This window comes from Bacillus rossius, chromosome 2, assembly GCF_032445375.1.
Source record: "Bacillus rossius redtenbacheri isolate Brsri chromosome 2, Brsri_v3, whole genome shotgun sequence".
NCBI classification, from domain to species: Eukaryota; Metazoa; Arthropoda; class Insecta; order Phasmatodea; family Bacillidae; genus Bacillus; species Bacillus rossius.
Window position 1 is genome coordinate 14,803,995 of NC_086331.1, and position 17,154 is coordinate 14,821,148.

General features: G+C 38.5%; 1 protein-coding gene across 1 annotated transcript in view; it reads left to right on the forward strand.

The window, feature by feature from the left end:
• The first annotated feature begins 509 nt into the window (after positions 1-509).
• Positions 510-17,154, forward strand: part of LOC134529123 (endothelin-converting enzyme homolog) — a 135,327-nt gene continuing 118,682 nt past the window's right edge. Inside the window, exon 1 of the mRNA XM_063362876.1 lies at positions 510-749. Within this exon, the coding sequence (XP_063218946.1) occupies positions 738-749 (12 nt within the window). The 5' untranslated portion in view covers positions 510-737. The remainder of the gene's footprint in view (positions 750-17,154) is intronic.

Sequence of the window (17,154 nt, forward strand, 5' to 3'; positions counted from 1 at the left end):
ATGTCAGTAAATTCACGAAAATTCCATTTTCTCACGGATAAACCCGTTAAATTTACGAATACGCCAGTTAATTTACGGAGATACAGGTAAATTTACCAATAGGCCAGATATTTCGCGAAGATGCCAGGTTAATTTACGAAAAATCCATTTTTTTTCACCAATAAATTAACGTGAAATTTACGAATACTACGCCAGTGAATTTACGGAGATGCAGGTAGATTTGCTAGCAGGCAAGAGACAGCGAGTGGCAAACCCGCGGATATCTCGTGGATCGCGTGTGGCCTGCCGCGCAGAAACGGAACGCGGGCGACGCGCCCCCCCCCCCCTTCCCACCCCTCATCAACCCCCCCAAATCACTTGCGCCGGGGAGGTTGTCGGTAACCAGGGGTTACGCCCTGCGCGCGACCGGCGGATCAATACCTCCGTCGCGGAGTTTCGGCGGAGGGGCACCAGGTGCGACGCCGGTCACGCGTCAGCGAAGAGGGGGAGGAAAGAAAGAAAAGGAACACACGCACGCGCGTGCTCGGTTAGCCTGACGCATCAGTTCCGATCTCTCCCTTTGGGCGGCTCGGCGCGGCTTGTGTCAGACCCGGGGAAACTAACCTGGGTCCTCGAGCTTCTGGGAGGCCTCATGTCGCGCGCCGTGTGAATGCCGCGACGCCGGGAGACCGGAGCCGTGTTCTGGTTGTCGCTGCAGAGTAGAAGCCGTCGAGCTCCCGGGAGCTGTTCGACCCATCATGTCAGCCAAGGTGAGCGGACCATCGCAAAAAAAAAAAAAAAAAAAAAAACCAACGAATGAAATTGGAACCGAATCTAATCGGGTGATGCGTCAATCAATCGCTTCACGATTTGTGTTCAAGGTCGGCTACATCACGCACTCGGTTGAGGCAGGTCGCAGCTGAAATACTAAAACGTAATTTTTTTTCTTTCCTTCCAACAAGCGGCAATGTATTAAATCAAATATATTTTTCCTCGCATTTTTTATGTCTGTAAATTTTACTCGACAATAAAATAAAGTCAGCTTTATAACTTCAGTTATTTGTAATTTATTTCTTGCAAATCAGTACATAAAGTGTGAACACTTGGCAGGTTCATTGAGTTCAAAACTAAAAATGTACGCGCGTACATAGACGAAGGTTAAATATAAATTTGTGTTTGGTTAGTTTTAGTTCTTACTTTGCTATTTTTTTTTATTAAAATATGTTGCAAATGATTCCATAAGCTAGTTAGTGCATAAAATAATCACGGAATAGTACATTATAAAGACAAAATCTGTTAAATCAAACATATCTGATTTTAGCTGCAGCAATGGAGGATACTTTACAACGACTTCCATAAACTGTTATGCATTACTTTCGTTCTAACAAGTGTTACAAAATATGGTTATTTCGATGCCTGCTGGAAGATTTTTGTAAATACTATGTATATCGAAAACCGACTTTAACTAAAGTAGCGTACGTTTATTTACGTATCAGTAATAAATGTTAGCAAACCCAACCTAGTCATCAATACCACCAACATCAATAACGGCTTGTTTCAAATATAGGTATATTATCATCGTAAGACTATTATTCACACAACATCGAAAGCTAGTGTTAGCTTAAAAGGCTAGTGTTAGAGTGTGAAAGTTAGATTTCTGCTTGGCAACATCAAAAATGTCGTGAATTTTCCAGGACAAATAACAAACGGAAATTGTTCGCCACTTATCAAGCACGTTTGATAACTTATTGGCCCGGGGGGGGGGGGGGGGGTGGAAATTGCCTTTTCCTACATGCAAATAATTCAACAATGTCAAGTCCTCGGTAATAAATAAAATTAGTTCCGAATCTGTTTACGTCTTACGTTGGTGACCACAGAGATCCGGTTGTTTTTAGCAAATGTTAATTTCAGTTATAAATGCTTTAACTGAAACACATTTAAATTCTCTTAACTCAACAATTACATGTGGCTGTCGTACGTACACTAGAAAGAAAATATGTCTCTCTTTTGACAACTAGCATTCAGCTTTGATGACTGAATATAGTGGCATAATAAACAAAACAAACACAGATCAATACAACACCAGACTAGCTTTTCATGAATTTGTGGTTATTTTGTTTATTTCGTGAGGATTTTCAGCTGTCACAGCCTAAAGTACGTGTCACAGAAGTGAACTATTATCTGGAACACAGTGCAGCTGATAGACAAGTGGCTACACACATTTCGAAATGCCAAATGTAGAGAAAGGGTGTTACGTCTCACGGACATGCACATAGGGATAAGACGACCGGGCATTCGAGAACATAGTGGGCTCCGAACTATGTGGAAGGGGCAAAAGACTGCAAAACCCGCTGTAAGAATAAACTAACTGCACACCTGACGTTTTATCAGCGGGTTTTCCCACCTATTTTTTTTTTATGCTGTGTAACATCTTAACTCTCGGTGTATGACATCTGGTAGGAATAATTTCGTGCATGGAACGTAAGTCCCATGGAACGGATATGTGTAACCACGGTGCTGCCATCTGTTGCGGTTGACGCAAACCAAAGTTCACAAAGCCAAAGAGAAACTTTATAGTTTTAACTGTTTAATGAATTTTAAAAAGATGGGCAGTATTTTAATAAAACTACTGGTCGAAAATCAGGTTCAAAGCCAGGTTTAGTATTTTTTTTTCAAGACTTTTGCTTCTATCAAAGTCGTTTAACCTTTCAATCTGCCAATCGAATTATTCGATAGCAGACGTAGCTGCTCCGGCAACGAATTCTAGGGGCGAGTGCGGAAACTAAGTGTGTTTCGCGTCCAGAAATTTAGTTCAAAACACAATTTTCGTATATTTATCACTCTTGGTATTACTTTAAAGAATTATAAGTTAAAATTCCTGTCCTAGTTTCGTATTACAAGTGCATTTACAACATGAGAACACATGAATTTGCTTGAGTGAATGAATTTGGCGAGTACTGAAAGACGCTCACACATATTTTTTTTTGTCGGAGCTTGCGGTTTAATTGCGTAACGAACACACTTTTAAAGCCAAAATACAGCACCATCGACAGTTATCATCTAGTTAATGCGAAGGTAGATAAATGTTGAACTGGTAGCAGCAATGTATCATAATCCGTTAATGTGGGTTACGGAAGAAGACAGTAACTAGTCATATTATTCACTCTAAAATAATAATAAAAAAATTGGTTGTCTGTAAAGTCGGTTTACGGACGATAGTTTAACGTGACAACGTCATAAAAAACATTGATGAAATTATTGCATACTTTTATGAATAAAATTGAATAATTTTTATTGAATTATCACTATTTTGTATGGATACAAAGAAGGAATGAAATGAAATCTACAATTTAATTGATAAATTTACTTTTATTTGCACTCATTAATTCAAATATGTTTATTACTTTAACGAAGAGATTATTTTAACTATAACTTTTATACATGTTTGCTATTTAACTTCTTCCAATCTGTGTTATGTTAAGGATAGGACGATGATAGGAAAAGTAGGAAACGAATAGGAGTGTTTCAAGTTTAAAGTGCCTCGAAAAAGTCAAATCGATGGTTGTTCCAATCGAGGGGAAGAGAGATAGATGCGGCGCAAGCGTACAATGAGCGTAACGGGACACAGCGTAACGGGACAATTTGCGTAATGGGACACTTTTTCGTGCGTGCAGCCGGCGTTCATCGATTTATTAGACGTTGTCACGTCAAAAAGATTCAATCAGTTGACTGATAGTACCTACTTGAATGTTGTGTTACCAAGATCTTGCTGATTTGTAAATCAGTGGACTTCTTCGGCTATTTCAGACCTCGGGTGGCGCAATTCACTACAAAATGAGTGCAGATCACGGATAAACTGATGAACTTCTACCGATGCAAACGGCAAAGAGTCACAGAGTCACAGAATTCGCAGTCGAATTTCACTGGTTTGCAGCAGTATTCACTATTTATAATTGCTGGAGTACCTTCACTTTACTTCCACGCTATTCGCGCCTACGTGGACATGTCTTAGGGGCACTCATTGGCGTACTCAGCAACCTTTCTCGTACTTATTTCCTGTTAGGCATTTGTTGAGTTGTAACAAATCATATTAACCAACTAGCACGGCGGCTCTAAAACACATAGCTATCTTCTAGATTAATGCAAGTTCATCTTAGGCTTTTAATTCAGCATGATTTTTATTCTGACCATTGATTTTATATAAAGTTGTTCAAACTGTTTGCGAATTCATAAAAGTGTTAAAACACGGCCTTTTTGTGTTGTCTTGATGTGGCACGAACATTAATTTAGACAATATATTTGGCAATGGACTGCCAAGTTATCCTGTGTCACCCCTCAATTACACCTTTGGTGAAGAAGAAGCTTGGATAAAACTGAGACCGATTTCAGCGCTGAAGGAGATCAAACAAGCCTTTAGGTTGTATACTGAATGTAAACCTACTTAGAGTTCGTACAACCTCGTCTGAGCACTTTCGGAAAACACCGTTGAAAATAAATCACTGCCCCTAAACTGAGAATAAAACTAAGGTGTTCCACACCCTGGTAAAGTCGGTGTCATGTAACTGTTCTCAATTTTGACAGTTCGTAGCCTACCAATTGTTGTGTATCCTGCCACAGATGTTCTGTCGACAGTGTTTGTTGGTGTTCGCAAACAAACACAATGTGTTGTCTGACAAACGACAGTTGGGAAATAGGTACCACTGATACTACATTTTATAACTCGACCATTTGGAATGACAAGGTTCCAAATGAAAAAAATGAGTTGGTGTGACAAGGCTCCGTCTACTTCTGCTACAAGTTGAACGTACTCTTGCTGCAATCTGTTGAGAGATAGCCGAGTTACACGAACGCTGAAGTTCCAACTGATAATCACTTTGTTTGATTCGTTGGCACGAAAAGGTTCTATTTGACGGTTAGAACTATTTGCCAACATACGAATTTCAGTCATAAATGAAAAGAGTCCTAAGTGCTCAGCTGGAACCTTGTCATAAGAACGCTCTCTAGTGAGTGATTTTAGAAACTATCGTTTCGGCCACTCGACAGTGGTGTTACTATTCGTGAATCACTGAAGGCATTGCTATTCTGGTTGATCGTTTGTGTGGTGATCATAATAAATAATAGTGGGTTAAAATAATGATTGTATGGCTGAGTTATTAGATGATTCTGGTTCACCATACAATCCAGAAAGCAGTTTTGATTGGTCGCTGACATGTAACCCCCAGTATGTTCGTCTTGTCCGCACTTATGTCTGTATTTACTAATAATCATTTTAAGATATTTTTTATATGTTTACCCGAAAGCTTCCATAAATTGAGATATCTTAATTTTATAACGCGATTACTTAAAATCTTACTAGTTTACACTATATTCCATTTATTCAGCTTTATGAAAATCGTTCAACATTAACTTAATGTCCTCACAATAATACATTAGCATTATTAAATGTTGTTCAAAAAGAAGTTAATTTTTCTAAAATTGCCCCTTCTGACAATCTTTAATCTCACATCTGATGTAATTATGAAGATTTCATAGATTTCAAATTGCAGTTTCTTTTAATAAGTGACGTCATACATTTACCTAATGTCACTCATAAAATTCACTTGCTTCTTTAATTCAATTTCACATGTATATTTATTATTGTTAAACTCATTTAAATAATTTTATTCGGGTACCCTACTTATAAGTCTCGTAGCATGCATTCACATATGTAAGATTAATTTCTGTTTTGTATTGCTGCAGAACCCAAACTCATGGAGACATAAATAAAAATACAAGGGAAAAAAAGCGTTTTGCTCACAACCAGTATTGGAAATCAAGTGTAAAGCAGGTATCAAGCAGGTAAATCCTACATAAGTCGAAGAGGTAAAAGTGTTCCAGCCAAAAACACCAAACCACTGATAGACTGCACAAATACTTGCAAATCCAAATTTAGTGCAAAAATTGATGAAATGATAGGAAACAATTATTTTATAGCTATTATTCGTTGTCAAAATGAGAAATTCCACTTATTGCTCAACTGTACTGAATGAAGTACAACTGTGCGTCAAACAGGTAATTTAGTTAAAAATATTTTTTTAATGTTCAAGGAGAAAAAAATCGGGGTACGCAAGAAATATTTTCTAGGGAACTTTGTATTTCACAAAAACCATAAAAATAAAAAAAAATAAGAATCTTGTTAATAAACACCACCACATGACAACAGAGGTTTGAATCAAAATATTTCCAGGAAGCTTTGTGAGGTTGAAAAAGAATATGTGAAGCAGCATAATAATCCTTTTTCAATTATTGTAGAATATCACTGTTGCGTAGCTCAAACCTCAAGAAAATACCTTGAGTCAAGCTTAACTATTTTAAAAATATATTCTCTTTATCAAGATAAGTATTCAGAAGAAATTAAAACACCAGTCAAGTATAGTATGTATAGGCATATTTTTTATCGCCGAATTCCATTTATGATTCTACGAGAGAATATCTGATCTGACGACCTCTGTGAAGGATACAAAGAGTCAAAAACTTACAACAGACTCACCGAAAAAAAGTACTGTAAACATATTAAAGAAAAAGAAGCATTTAGAAAACTGAGGGATGAGCACAGGACACAGAAGTCTGTTCCTGTGCAGAATGTAATCACATGTCCAAGAGCAGAAGTTAGTACAATATTTATTTTTAGAAAAGAACATTAAATTTATATAATTTAACTAGCTGCCCGACCCGGCTTCGCACGGTTGTATTTATTGGGGGGGGGGGGGGAAATGAGACCAAATCTCCTATTTACAGTTATAATAAATGAAATAAAATGAAAATTAATTAATTTTGACAAAAACTTAATACAATGCTTTGTAATGTACCGAAGAAAAAACGAATAGCACCGATGGTTTCCCGACTCTCGAGCACGCAGCGTTGTCATGGAAACGAAGTACCCACTGTTTCCCGGGCTTAAACACCAATCAACATTGATAATCAGTTTATTATTAATTATAAATTATTAAGACTATTAATCGAAATAAAAACTACCCTATCTCTCAAGTTGGAAACAATTACACATAAATGCCAATTTTCATCGAAATCGGTTGACTTGGTAAAGAGTTCACTGGACCTTTTTAGAAATCAGATGTAGTTAGTAATTGTCTTCTTAATTTGAATAATTTATATCACTTTCAAATCCAGACCGACTTTGTTCTACCAGTGTATAGTTATTTACCTGTATATATCTAAAAATTGGTGGTCTGTATTTAATGAGTGATGAGGACTACACTAACAATGAAATAGTCGTTGCCATGGAGACGAATGAAGCATCAACAATGCTACAGCCGTTGCCGTGGTGATTTTCTGCCAACTCATACATACATCACATTAGAAAACTCTAAAATTATCAGATTAAGACCATTAATCGAAATAAAAACTATCCTATCTCTCAAGTTGGAAAAAATTACACATAAATGCCAATTTTCATCGAAATCGGTTAAGTGGTTTAGGAGTCCATTGAGGACAAACATTGTGACACGAGATTTATATATATTAAGATAGGTCATTATTTAAGCAGTAAAACTGTATATTGTACTTTGAGGACAGAGGCATTGTCTGGCATATCGGGAAATGACCTTGCTAGTGCCTTTAAATCCATTCTAGAGAAGGTAAATGGTGAACATGATTTTACAATTGGTGATCACACGAAGCGATTCCTGCGTTCCACTGAAACAGAATTTTTGATTTCCTGTGTTGTTTTGAATTTCCTCAATGAAAATCCTCGTGTGAATAAAATTACAATGTTTTATTCGGTGCTTGGACATTCATGCATTCAGGATGTTGATAGTACACACAATGCCAATGAAAAAGTGATGGTAAAAATGAGTTCTCCCTGTTGTATTTGTAGTATGTATTATTGAAAAGTATGGCTCGAAAAACCTCTATTCGATTAATACAGCTCTGCAATTCAGATTATTATTACGTTGAATCCGTGTCGAAGAAATTTAATTTTCGAGTTATTCCATTTGCACAAGTAACAGCATTGGAATTCACACCAAGCCTTGTAGTTATTAGAGCGTACCAGAACGATGAGGTGACTTGGAAATCACACAAAAAAAAATTTTTATATCTAAATGTTCAGTTCATGTAACTTTATCACCTATAATGATAAATAGTTATGAAGCTCTATTAGAGGCTGCAAACAGAAGAAGTGAGGTTTTGTTTATCTGAATGGAAGCAGATCGAGGAAAAATAATTTTGCAGTCAAGTATGCATTTTAATAGTAACTTATAAGTGCTGAATTAAAAACTGGTTCTAGTGTATGAAACTTTTAACAAAACGTGGGACTACATAATATTTTTTATTAATTTGTGAACAACTCTTTTGAAATTAGTTCAGAACTTTTTCGAACATTGCAAAAAATATATGGTAAATTTTGTTATCAAAAGAAAGTGTGTGTTATTAGTATGAGTTAAATTAATGTTGTCATTAATAAATATACTTTGTGACTACAAAATTATTTTGCTGTCACGACAAATGTATGTGAGACAGTTACAAATCTATTTTTTTATTTTCATTGTTTCACTTTGCTTTTGAATTGATAAAATTAATTATTTGCTTATTTCAGTCTTTTAGTTAATTTTTCTTAACGTCTTTCAAACATTTAGGCCGTCAAGACGTAGGAAGCCAACAACACAGTTCAGGAATATCAAGAAACAGGAACTACCAGGTCCTACCGAGTGCGAACTTCAACAAGAACGTACTGTATTATTTGCATTTATGGTGAACTTGTCGATACACCATTGATTTTGTTCGTTTAGAGCACTGAAGTTTCAAATGTTTTATTTCTTACTTCCAGTGTAAGAATATTTTTTTGAGCTAGTTTTCAAATTATTTGCGGTAAAACGCAACAGCTAGGCAGACATTCTTTAAAAACTGTCCTTGTATAGATTAGAGTAACTTTTAACTAAAAGAAGTTTGTGGCATTATCTCTTCCCATGCTTTAAATTAACAACCCTTAGCGATGAATGAAAATTAATGGACACTTTTGCAGTGAAAACTTGTGCTTTTGATGGAAAGTTTTCGTATTTGGCATAGCATAAAGTTGTGAAGTTAACATTGTATAGCTTTGTTTTATAGTTTTTCGGTTGCCAAGTTTTACTGTTGATTCCTTAGAATTTTATTTTAATTTTTAAAATGAGGATTTAATATGATTTCTGCTGTTGTCAGACGACATTTAGGCTGTTACCGAATATGCTTCCGTAGCCAGAAGCGTACGCAAGATTTAATTTGGGTGAGGGGGAGGCAGGAAATTAAACTTCAAATAAACGAATCTACCAACCAAAATGTAGTTAATTTTATTTATCAAGAACGCAACTCTTTCAAATATAGCAGAGCCCCCCCCCCCCCCCCTTTCTTTTCTCAAGAAAATGTAGATTTCAAGGAGAAAAAAGATGCCATCTAATAATTTTCCGTATCCAAACATTAAATACACATAATGGTTGAGACTGCATTTTTTATATAAAATTTGTTTCACGGAAATTTAAAAAAAAATTGCAACTGACATATTTGGAGCCTTGCCCACTCGAGATTATTTATTTTAATATCAGGAAACGTGAATGTCACGCAATGAAATTAAAATTATTATTTGCATTTTTCCTAGTGTGTATCTAAAACAATGACTTAAAACAAACTAAAATACAGTACTTTACCTTAATTATTGTCCTGATACTGTACTACTTAGGAATTTGCTTCTCACAAAGCACCGGGAGACAAGGTTGTCTTGCCACTTCATGCAATACTTTATGGGTGATAATGTCTATAATTTTATGTACACATACGTAAGTGCCAGCCAATTAAGTTTTATTTTTCAGCCTTTGAGAGACTCAAGTATGTTTTTAACACTCGCAGTGTTTACAATGATCGTTTTGGTGTCGCAGTAGTGACTGGTATTACAGAAATCAAATTTAGCAGTTTGGGCGAAGTGGAAAAAAAAAAAAAAATAATTTCACTGCAGTTATTGAGAGCAGAGATTAAAACCAAAGACTTAGGTTCTCACTGAATTTGAGAAGATTTCGTCTCCACATTGTAAGTTCACTGTGGGGTAACACATATGATGCACCCACATATTCTGGCCACTGGTTCATTATCGCTAGAGTCCCGGAAATTTCGCGGATTCCTCTGGTCTCAGGATATAATTCAAAGTTATAGGTAGAGACCTGCAAAATTCGCGGATTCAATGACCTCCAGGATAGACTCTACTACACTCTACACACTCGGACAAATGCCACCTGTTCATTGGCTGCTGACTTGTGGGTCGTCTCGACCGAGTGTCTGTGATTCGACACTTCTATGAGTGAGGGTCTCTAATTGGCCATCAGTCCTCCAGATTAACAGTGAACCAATTGCAGAAGCAGCGCTAAGGTATAATTATTTGAATTGTAGCATATCACGAAATGAATTCGCGAATTTTGCAGGTCTCTAGTTATAGGTGTGTTCGACCCATGTTTACTTTCCCATTGGTTGATTTCTTAGCGAGAACATTTTTATCTTTGTTATTTGGCACTACCTGATTCGCTTACTTCTCTCCTAGCTGGACATCGTTGGCTCACGGTCGTAGAGGGGCGTGTCCAGATAACTGCGGTCCAATCATGAACACAGTGCGACAATGTGGAGGTTTGCATTCTAGCTTGCTACTAAATGAATCCGCGAAAATTCCGTGGCTCTAGTCATGGCAACTGCAGCAGAACTGATATAGTCAGCAGGCGTGTGAACTGAATTCTGAGGCGACATAACTTCAGTTTTGATACTCTGTAACAGAATGGAACAGAAATATTCATGTAAAATTACAAATATTTGTAAATTTGTACATTTACATGAAAACAACATAATAATGTCAGCAGTAATTCTGGGTACGGATTCTTACCCGGTCATTTATGCTTTGTGTTTTGCCAGTACCTCCTATAGTTAAAGTCATATGTAAACCGTTGCCTGAACATCATTCATTACCTGCGCACATTTATAAGCATAATAAAACAAAATAATGTACAATTGTTGAATATTCGTTTATCTTTTACGTGGTTTGGAAACATTATGCTTGAATGAAACATCAACTAAAATATAAAATTATGCACAAATGTTTGCATGAAATACTCAGGACTATCTAGAAAAACGTATTTCATATATGTAACAAATAACCATTTCCATTTGTTGTACAAAGTTTCAACATCTTTCTTGTAGTATTATGCAATCTTTGTCTTGGCAACTGGTTTTCAAAGGAATCTTTTGTAAAAGTACAGGAAAGGTTTTTCTGTGTAACGATACTTTGGTGGTTCAAACGCAATTGGCTTGAAAAGTAGTAAAAAAAAAGCAGTAATCTGTTAGTTTGAAATACACTTCAGGACTATTTTTTATTTTTAGTTAGCTTTGTTTGTCGCTGAAGTGTTTACGAAATCTCTAACTGATGACCAATAGCTAGGGCTATCTTTGTAACCTCATTTGAAATTGGTTTAAAATTCACTGTCACGCCTGTCAAATCTGTTTGAAGATTGTCACACAGTTTGGACTGCATAAGCTTTGAGAATACGTTTCATAGGCCAAGTACATTATTAACTATTGTCGCAAACAGCCTATACAATCAACGCAGACGTCTGTGCAAATACAAATGCGTAATATCATGCCATCAAATAATAGTAATAACGACAAAATTAAACAAAAATTAACACGGTGAGTGAGTGCGGTTCTTAAAGTTAGCATGGATTCTTTAACCTCAGCTGTTAAACTAGATGCCTAAGTTTTTTTTTCCCGTGGCAACCAGAGTAAACAAGCAATGATGATGTAGAGTCCTTTGATATGCTGAAGGGAGTTATTATTCCTACATTTATGTAAATATACACACAATACACCATCGTACGGCATCACAGAGAAACAAAAGAAGTTTGGCTGCATTGTAACTCTAGATAAGCAAATTTATATATACACCACATGTAATATTTTCCGCCATGTTGTATTCAAAAATCCTTCAAATAACTGTATACTTGCATAAATTTGTATCCCTAGTTGTGTTCGTACAGAACTACTGAAATGAATTAGAACAAACAACGCTGCTGAAGAACTCTTTACATTTGGAGTCATCCCTTGATGAAGGAGATAACTGTCTCCCTTGTCGAGCTAGCCCCCCACCTTTAAGTGCTGTTTTGAGGCAGCAGGCCTACTCTCGCGTCATCGTCATTTCTCTGGCTAACCCCGAGGACGTGTACCGACGAGGCCACGCGGGTTCGACTCCCGCGGGGGACCTCTGAGGGCGTCGTGGGGTTTCTCGGAGTCCTCCCGATTCCCTCCGGCCAGTCATTCCACCGATGCCCCATCAGCACTTCGTCACCTGCCCCCGTTCTTCTGCGGGCAGCCTTCTTCTCACAGACGAGAGAGCCAAACGCCCGATCGTGCATCTTCGGGTTTTTTTTGTTCATTTAAAAAAAATATGGCGGTGTTGATAAAAGGATACTAATGGTCAATTAGGTTAGGTTAGCCACATTATAAATACTTTAAAACATTGTGGACGGTTGATTTGGTTAGGATAGCTACATTAAAGATACGGAAAAAAAATTGGTTGTCTGTAAAGTCGGTTTACGGACGATAGTTTGTGACAACGTCATAACAAAATATTCATGAAATGATTGCATACTTTATGAATAAAATTGAATCATTTTTATTTTAATAATAAAAGAATAAATACTTGAAATTATACTAGTAATCAGATTTTTAAAATGCAATAATAATTAACCTTTATTGCCGAATTTGTTGTTGTAATAAGCAATGAAAACCACATTAACTTTTCACTTCACTTTATAAACAGTCGAGTGGAAAAGAGATAGATGCGGCGCAAGCGTACAATGAGCGTAACGGGACACAGCGTAACGGAACAATATGCGCAACGGGACACAGCGTAACGGAACAATGTGCGCAACGGGACACTTTTTCATGCGTGCAGCCGGAGTTCATCGATTTATTAGACGTTGTCACGTCAAAAACATGAACTTCGGGGAACTTCGGGTTTTGGCTCTCTCGTCTGTGAAAATAGGCTGCCCGTGCTACGACCTGGGTGTCGACGAGACGCTTTGCCCAGTCCACTTCCTTCCGTTTCCCACGGATGCCGCCTGCCCGGGCACACACACGGAAGGAACCGCTCAACACATCCGAGTGTCATCTGTTTGCGAAAACCACTTGAGAATACGCTGAGGACGAATGAGTACTTCTGTTCCTGTATTTCGTTTTTAAAACTGCATTTCTAGACGAGTGAAAATGACTGAAACAATTTTCAGGCATGAAAAAAAAAAAAAAACAGGTACAGATTCTTGAAAGCACTCAAGTGACTTGCACTACAACGTCTGCATTTCCAAGCCGTGTAATGTGTAATGGTTACCGCTCAGATGTCATATTTCTAGGGGCAGCCATTTTTAGCGAAAAGATCTGAACACATATTAGACTGCAACAAGGTATACCCGCACCAGCGGTTTCTTCCTTGTGATTGGCGGCCGTCTGCGAGAGAAGTCGTTGCCTTATCTGACCGAGCCACTCAGGACGCGTGTACTTCCGCACTGAGTCACTGTGATTGGTGTTGTTACAATCGATATGTACCTGGGAGAAACTCTCCCAATCACGAAACACAGACGGTGCTACAGTGATTTAACTTTCATATAGTCCCGAAATACTTTCGCGAAATCTGCATGCCCCTACATATTTCCCCTACGCACGACGAGAATTCTGCACGCCAGTCCACAGCCTTGAGCTTAGAGGCGATACCGCGCTAGAAGCACCTTTTATTTCTATTTGTTTTGCTAACTGCCTCACAGTCACCAACTAAAAAAAAAATCGTAAGGATCTCAGGCTTTCTCGCGCCGTCGTCCGAGGATGCTGGGCTTTAGTTTCGGTCGGCATTGCAGTCGCCATCTTCAGGGGAGATTCAAGCTGTACGCACGTTGATAAAGATGATGCAACAGTCCGAACCCCATCGTTGTTGACGCAGTGGCGGATCCAAGGGTGGGGGGGGGGGCCACCAGGGGCAAGTGCCCCCCCCCCCCGAAAAACCAGTTGTCTGCTACATTAATATTGCCGACAAAAATGATTGTTTATGAAACCAATAAAATAATTTAATACAATTAATGAATTTCTTGTAGAATCATAAAATCTGTTGGTTGGATGTTATGTGTAGTGTGAGTAGATTAAATACAAATTTAGTAATTTTAAGACATTTTTTCTCTGGCTACTCTGAAATCCTAGAGTGCCCCCTCCGAGGTGAACCTCTGGATCTGCCAATGTGTTGACGTGAGTTTCTTTGAATACACAGAATTTTAATTTTTTTTTCTTGTTTTTTTTTTTTTTTTTTTTAATACACCTCCATCCCCCCCGGAAAAGAAATTGTGACCGCTAGTGCTGCTACTGCAGCAGGCGGAGAGGCATGCGGCGTGGATCGCAACTGCCAGAAGAGCTGCAAGCGGCCGTGGAGGGGGTGGTATTGAGGAGGGGGGGAAGGGGCGCGCGCCACGCGGTTATCTGCCGGGACCACAGAAGCCGCGCACTTCCTGATGCGCGCGCAGCCGCGCCGCGTGGCCTTGGCGCGCCGGCAGGCCACAAGTCGCGCGCCCGTCGCACACGGCCGGCCGCGAGGCGCCATCTTGATCATCGTTTCACTTCGTTGTCCCGCACGTGCAGAGCGAGACTGCAGGTTCGTCACGACAAAATTACTTGAAAACAAGATTCTTTGAAGTTGGAACTCTACAACATTTTTATTGGAAATAACGATGTAGAGTTGTTTCCCCCATTAGTAGAGACCTGCAAATTTCGCGGATTCATTTCGCGATAGGATAGAGTCCAAATACTTTTGACATTATTTTGCTTCAGTGATTGGGCCACAGTTTATCTGAAGGACTCTGGGCCAATGAAAAATCTTTAACAGAAGTATTAGTGAATCACGATCATTCCAGTCAACAGGTGTTACGAGTCGGTAACCAATCAGCAGATGTAATTTGCACAAGTGCATAGAGGATCATGGAGTTTATCCTTTAGGGATTTTAAATCGCGAGTTTTTCAGGTCTCTACCAATGAGCAGGAGTAATTTTTCCAAGTACATACAGGGTCGTGGAGTCTATCCTAGAAGTCATTGGAACCGAGAATTATTCCAGGCCCTACAGGTTAGGCCAAAGCTTTCTGAACAAAAATGTGTCGAAACGGGTATGATCACGGCATTTTTTTTTTTTTAAGTTAACAGAAAACTTTTAGCACGTTTCGCGTAAGACTCCAACCAGCTGAGGAATTATTTTGTACGTTTCACGCTCAAACCATTGAAAATTAACCCTTTAGAAATAAAGTCACATTTATTAGATCTTGAGACGTGACCTTTATGAATGATTAGTAGAGTCCCGGAAATTTCGCGGATTCATCTGGCCTCAGGATAGAATTCAAAGTTATAGGTGTGCTCGACCCATGTTTACTTTCCCATTGGTTGATTTCTTAGCGAGAACATTTTTATCCTTGTTATTTGGCACTACCTGATTCGCTTACTTCTCTCCTAGCTGGACATTATCGGCTCACGGTCGTAGAGGGGCGTGTCCAAACAACTGCGGTCCAATCATGAACACAGTGCTACAGTGTGGAGGTTTGCATTCTAGCTTGCGACTAAATGAATCCGCGAAAATTCCGTGACTCTAATGATTAGTCGGTTAATCCTACGTTGCATGGGTTAAATTACCGTCTACGTAGACAAGACCCTAGTTCTCTTCATTCAACTATATTTTTTAAAATATATATAATAAGACCCGAAAATTTCAATACACCAATAAAGCACAAAATGTCATCAATGACATATATATTTATATTTATAATGGAATTTTGTTACTTGGGGTAAAAACCTTTCTTATTACCCTCCCCGTTTTCTTCGTAGGATTTTATTTTTAATTTCGTGTTTTCATAGGAGTCTTGGCAATTCGTTATTTCACAAACCCCCTCCTTCAGAATACTTTCAAGACTTATGGCAAACATTAATTGGAAGCCTTTCAACGTGACCGAACTTGAAATTTTCACACCGCTGCGTTTGAAAACTCTCCAACTGAATATTTAAGAAGCCACCAAGGATGTGTGTGTTCACAATCCTTTCAGTGATAACATTATAGGGTCGCCACTCAATAGTCTCCTAGGTTGACGCAGCTTTCAGCACCGCCTTGCCATTAGTGGCTACTGGAGCACTCGATACTCATGCTGGCGTCGACCTTAGCGCTTCCTGGTCCCTGTCCAAATAACGATTAATAATAACTCCGGGAAGCGAACATGTCAACAGGCGGCGTTGTGTCGTAGCAGTGCTATATCTGCTTCTGGTGTGGTCATGGGAACCAGCCAACCTAGGACACGGAGTTCAGTGGCGGACACGGCTTAGAGTTTTGGGGAGGGCGTATGATTTGGTGGTGTGGAATATCGTAGGGGCAGCCATTTTTCGCGAAAAGATCTGAACACTTATTATACTGCGACTAGGTATACCCGCACCAGCGGTTTCTTCCTTGTGATTGGCAGCCGTCTGCGAGAGAAGTCGTTGCCTTATCTGAACGAGTCACTTAGGACGCGTTTACTTCCGCAATGAATCACTGTGATTGGTGTTGTTACAATCGACGTGTACCTGGGAGAAACTCTCCCAATCACGAAACACAGACGGTGCTACAGTGTTTTAACTTTCATCTAGCCCCGAAATCTTTTCGCGAAATCTGCATGCCCCTAAGAATATGTAACTCTCGGCTAAAGGAGAGAATCCGTTATTTCGCAAAACTATATAGGCCTACCTTAAAAAAAAATTGGTTGTCTGTAAAGTCGGTTTACGGACGATAGTTTAACGTGACAACGTCATAACAAAACATTAATGAAATGATTGCATACTTTATGAATAAAATTGAATCATTTTTTAATAATAAAAGAATAAATACTTGAAATTATACTAGTAATCAGATTTTTAAAATGCAAGAATAATTAACCTTTATTGCCGAAATTGTTGTTGTAATAAGCAAGGAAAACCACATTAACTTTTCACTTCACTTTATAAACAGTCGAGTGGAAGAGAGAAAGATGCGGCGCAAGCGTACAATGAGCGTAACGGGACACAGCGTAACGGAACAATGTGCGTAACGGGACACCTTTTCGTGCGTGCAGCCGGCGTTCGTCGATTTATTA